General features: G+C 66.1%; 2 protein-coding genes across 2 annotated transcripts in view; both read left to right on the plus strand.

Annotated features, from left to right (window-relative positions):
- KLHL17 (kelch like family member 17) overlaps positions 1-3,730 on the plus strand; it is a 4,372-nt gene extending 642 nt beyond the window's left edge. Inside the window, exons 4-12 of the mRNA XM_006772541.2 lie at positions 1-118; positions 493-609; positions 823-1,036; positions 1,326-1,470; positions 1,553-1,720; positions 2,096-2,184; positions 2,287-2,360; positions 2,550-2,665; positions 2,898-3,730. Of these exons, the coding sequence (XP_006772604.1) occupies positions 1-118; positions 493-609; positions 823-1,036; positions 1,326-1,470; positions 1,553-1,720; positions 2,096-2,184; positions 2,287-2,360; positions 2,550-2,665; positions 2,898-3,126 (1,270 nt within the window). The 3' untranslated portion in view covers positions 3,127-3,730. The remainder of the gene's footprint in view (positions 119-492; positions 610-822; positions 1,037-1,325; positions 1,471-1,552; positions 1,721-2,095; positions 2,185-2,286; positions 2,361-2,549; positions 2,666-2,897) is intronic.
- PLEKHN1 (pleckstrin homology domain containing N1) overlaps positions 3,452-4,542 on the plus strand; it is an 8,230-nt gene continuing 7,139 nt past the window's right edge. The window contains exon 1 of the mRNA XM_015569669.1: positions 3,452-3,457. Within this exon, the coding sequence (XP_015425155.1) occupies positions 3,452-3,457 (6 nt within the window). The remainder of the gene's footprint in view (positions 3,458-4,542) is intronic.

Consider the following 4,542-nt stretch of genomic DNA (forward strand, 5'->3'; position numbering starts at 1 on the left):
GGGCTTTGCCGACACGCACTCCTGCAGCGACCTGCTCAAGGCGGCACACAGGTACGTGCTGCAGCACTTCGTGGACGTGGCCAAGACGGAGGAGTTCATGCTGTTGCCGCTAAAGCAGGTAATGTGCCAGCTGGGGTGCAGCTTGGACCATGACCCAGTCCCTGGACCCCAGAAAGCACCCAGCCCTTGAACTCTTTGACCCCCGTCATTTGGGCCCTTAAGACCCGGGCCTCTCCCCCTGGCCTTTATTCCCAGCCTCTGACCCATGTTCCAGCCCCACCCCCTGCCCCTATCTTCTGACCCCACCCAAGCCTTCTTCTTTGCTCTGGGCCTGGGCACCCAGGAACTGGGTCTGTGGCTCCTGACCCCACTTGGCCCCTCCTCATAGGAACACTGGGCCCCCCCATTGGACTCTCCTTCCCAGGATCATCAGGGCTCCGTGGGCCCCCAAGACCCTCCCCAGATTTCAGGTCTGAGGGTCCCTACCCCCAGGTGCTGGAACTGGTCTCTAGTGACAGCCTGAACGTGCCTTCAGAGGAGGACGTGTATCGTGCCGTCCTGAGCTGGGTCAAGCACGACGTGGATGCTCGGAGGCAGCACGTCCCACGGGTGAGCCAGCCCCGGGGCCGCTGTGTCTAGGAGGGGTGCCGTGTCTGAGGACCGGGGTGCGCCCGGGTTCCTCTGAGTCCAGGGTGCTGCAGGCACGTGTCTCGAGAAGTGTCCAGGGGACAGGTAGACAGGTGTCTGGGGGGCCTCCCTGCTAGGAGGAAGTGTGCCCACGGGGCCTACCTGCTGCCTGACCGTGGCACTCCCGCACCCCAGCTGATGAAGTGTGTGCGCCTGCCCCTGCTGAGCCGCGACTTCCTGCTGGGCCATGTGGACGCGGAGAGCCTGGTGAGGCACCACCCTGACTGCAAGGACCTGCTGATCGAGGCCCTCAAGTTCCACCTGCTGCCAGAGCAGAGAGGCGTCCTGGGCACGAGCCGCACTCGGCCCCGACGCTGCGAGGGAGCTGGCCCTGTGCTCTTCGCTGTGGGTATGCCCGCCTGCTTGGTCCCCACGTCCCTCCCCTCTCCCTTCACCTCTGTGAGGCCTCTTCTCTCCACGAGCCCGACACCAGCCCATCCCCCCGTGCTGGTCACATCCTGCACCCACCCATGCTGCTCCTCTGTCCACCTCTGGGGGACCCCATGTGGTGTGTCCCACTCAGATCCCTGTCCGCACCCTTGAAGCCCCAACGCCCTCCACCTTGAGCTGTGCCAGAGCCCCCCAGCCCATGCCCTCCCTGAGCCCCTCATCTCGTCCCATCCCCTCCCCCTCTCTAGGTGGCGGGAGCCTGTTCGCCATCCACGGGGACTGTGAAGCCTATGACACACGGACGGACCGTTGGCACGTGGTGGCCTCCATGTCCACTCGCCGAGCCCGGGTGGGCGTGGCGGCCGTCGGGAACCGGCTGTACGCAGTGGGCGGGTAGGTGTGGAGGCTGCTCTGGGTGAGGGGCCCATGTGTGCCCACCGGGCCAGCCCTGACCAGAAGCGGACCCCTCTCCTAGTTACGACGGGACTTCGGATCTGGCCACCGTAGAGTCGTACGACCCTGTGACCAACACCTGGCAGCCCGAGGTGTCCATGGGCACGAGGCGCAGCTGCCTGGGTGTGGCTGCCCTGCACGGGCTCCTGTACGCAGCCGGTGGCTACGATGGGGCCTCCTGCCTCAACAGGTAGTGGGGGTGGTCAGGGCAGGGTGGCCTTTAGGGTTGGGCTCGGCCACAGGTGTGCTGCATCAGGACTGCAGAGGTCAGACCTCGAGGGGAGCAAAGTGGGATCCCGTCTGTCTCAAGTCCCTGAGGCCTGTTTTCTGTGCCAGCCACCTGTCCCTTCTGCTCCTCTCTGGGGTCCTTCCCATGGGTCCAGGACTGGGCCCAGGTGGACACTGGCACAGGATCACCCAGGCAGCAGGGGCCCGTGCACACCCAGCAGGCCCGCTTCCTGCTCCAGTGAGACTCTGGGGCCAGTCTCTGTGACTTCCCATCCTCTGGGGGAGGGCAGCCTGGTCTGCTACCACTCAAGGCCAGCAGTGGTCCTGTTGTCCGCAGTGCCGAGCGCTATGACCCCCTGACGGGAACGTGGACGTCCATCGCCGCCATGAGCACCCGCAGGCGATATGTCCGTGTTGCTATGCTTGGTGGGTGACAGGGCTTGCTTGCTGTGGCGCCCACCCCTGCCTGCCCCACCCTGGAGACCCCACACACAGCAGGCATGCCACGGGCATGTTGATTCCCTGCAGATGGCAACCTGTACGCGGTGGGCGGTTACGACAGCTCCTCACACCTGGCCACTGTGGAGAAGTATGAGCCCCAGGTGCGAAACACCCCAATCACAGGTGTTCCCCTCCCCAAGGGCCACCCACACCCCCCAGAGCCTCAGGCCTTTAGATCCCTCCGCTCCTCCCCCCTTGTCCCACAGACACCCGGCCTGGAGCGGGCTGTGTGCTGTGGGGGGGGGAGGGAGGCTGGTCGTGGGTGTGCCCAGCGGGTTCCCTCACCGCAGGCGAATACGTGGACGCCGGTGGCCTCCATGCTGAGCCGGCGCAGCTCGGCGGGCGTGGCGGTGCTGGACCCCAAGGCCGGTGCCTGGGAGAGTGTGGCGCCCATGAACATCCGAAGGTGTGCTGTGCCACCGCCCGGGAGGGCCCCTGTCCCCCCACAGCCTGGGTGTCTCACCCCTGCGTGGTGTGCCCATCCCCCCCTCCCTGTCTAGGCTCAGCTCCAGTACCGCCCCCCACCCGCACCTCCCAGCCCCAGGAGGCTCCTCCCGTGCTCTGTGGCCCCATCCCCAGAGGCTCTGCCTGGGCCTGTGGCCCATCTGCGATCTCACACCCGCCCGCCCCGCCCCCAGGAGCACCCACGACCTGGTGGCCATGGACGGGTGGCTGTATGCCGTGGGGGGCAACGATGGCAGCTCCAGCCTCAACTCCATCGAGAAGTACAACCCGAGGACCAACAAGTGGGTGTCGGCGTCCTGCATGTTCACCCGGCGCAGCAGCGTGGGCGTGGCGGTGCTGGAGCTGCTCAACTTCCCGCCTCCGTCCTCTCCCACACTGTCCGTGTCGTCCACCAGCCTCTGACCCCCGGCGGGACTGACAGGCTCGCCCACAGCCTCCCACATGCCTTAAGCCCCACGGGGGGCCTGCGCCTCCCTGCCCTCACCGTGCATCGGGGTTGGGTTCCCCACCGGGGACGCCCTGGACCGTCTGTCCACATGTCCGTGTCCGTCCGCAGTGTTCACTTCTGTGTGTGCCGTTTATTTATGCGTGTGTTTATTTATTCAGTATTTATTGACGACGAGTAGTGCCGCAGCTACCAGTTCATACGATTGCTCTGGAAGTTTCTCTGTCTCTGGGACCAAGCTGCCATCCGGTGTCCTGCCCTCTCGCTGGGGGTAGACACCCAATGGATGTGGGTCAGGACCAACTCGGACTCTGCAGATCTGGGGGGACCGAGGGGGAGATGCAGAGCCGTGGGGGGGGGGGGGGGCCTTCCGGGCAGGTGCAGACCCCAGCCTCCACTTGGCACAGGCCCTGGCCTCAAGGGCAAGGCGTGCCGCGGGGTGGGCCTTCTGCCTGTGGGCGTGGCATCTCCTGGGTCCTGCACTGAGCTGGCACTGCGTGTGCCCCAGACCCCTCAGCAATACGAGCCGCCTTGGACAATAAACGTGTTCCTCGGGCTCTGGGCCTGTGTCCAGCGTGATCTCTGCCTTTTGGGGTTCTGTCTGGGTTGACCAGGAAGGTCTGGGGGTGGGTATACAGTTGGGCAGAGGTACGGCGTTGGCATCTGGGGCCTTGGAGGGGGTGCCGTCGTGTCCAGCTGGGGCCGCACTGCGATGTCCTGGACAAGAGGCGGACCCTGGCCCCTCAGCCTGGTCCTGCCAGGCCCCGTGGCCCAAGGCCCACCATGACTGCCCCACCCCTGGGAAGTCCACGCCTCCTTCCTGGCTTCTGGTTAAGCCTGTGGGACCCTGACCTTGGCGCCGAGTGAGGACTGAGCCCAGGCAAGCGAGGAGGCCGGGGAGGGGGTCCTGGCTTTCCCTTCCCTCGCGTTGGACTGGCTTCTCCAGCGAGCACCCCCTCCTTACAGTCACTGGTGACTCAGATGGGCACTGAGGTGGAAACAGGATGTGTGCTCACGTGGGATGCCTCCAAGGGGTCCCTGTCTCCCCAGCTCTAGCCCCAGACATCCCAGCCCAGGTTCAGGCGGGGCATGCTCTCCGGGGACAGGCCGTGGAGGCCCATCCTTCGCAAGTGGGAGGCTGGGTTGGGGGAGCCTCCCCCATACCTCCCAGGACCCAGGGCTGAGGACTGAAAGGCTGGGCCCAGGTAGGAGCCAGTCCGCCCAGAGAGGCTCCACCCTCGCCCTGTGTTTGGGCACCCGGCAGACACCGCCAGCCCCGCCCCAGGAGGTGGGGGCAGGAGGCTCAGGACCCAGGGACCCAGACCTGTCGCCCTGCTCTCTCGGCCAGCCCCCCCCGCCGCCCATGGGGAACA

This window comes from Myotis davidii, unplaced genomic scaffold (genome assembly GCF_000327345.1).
Source record: "Myotis davidii unplaced genomic scaffold, ASM32734v1 scaffold586, whole genome shotgun sequence".
NCBI lineage: Eukaryota > Metazoa > Chordata > Mammalia > Chiroptera > Vespertilionidae > Myotis > Myotis davidii.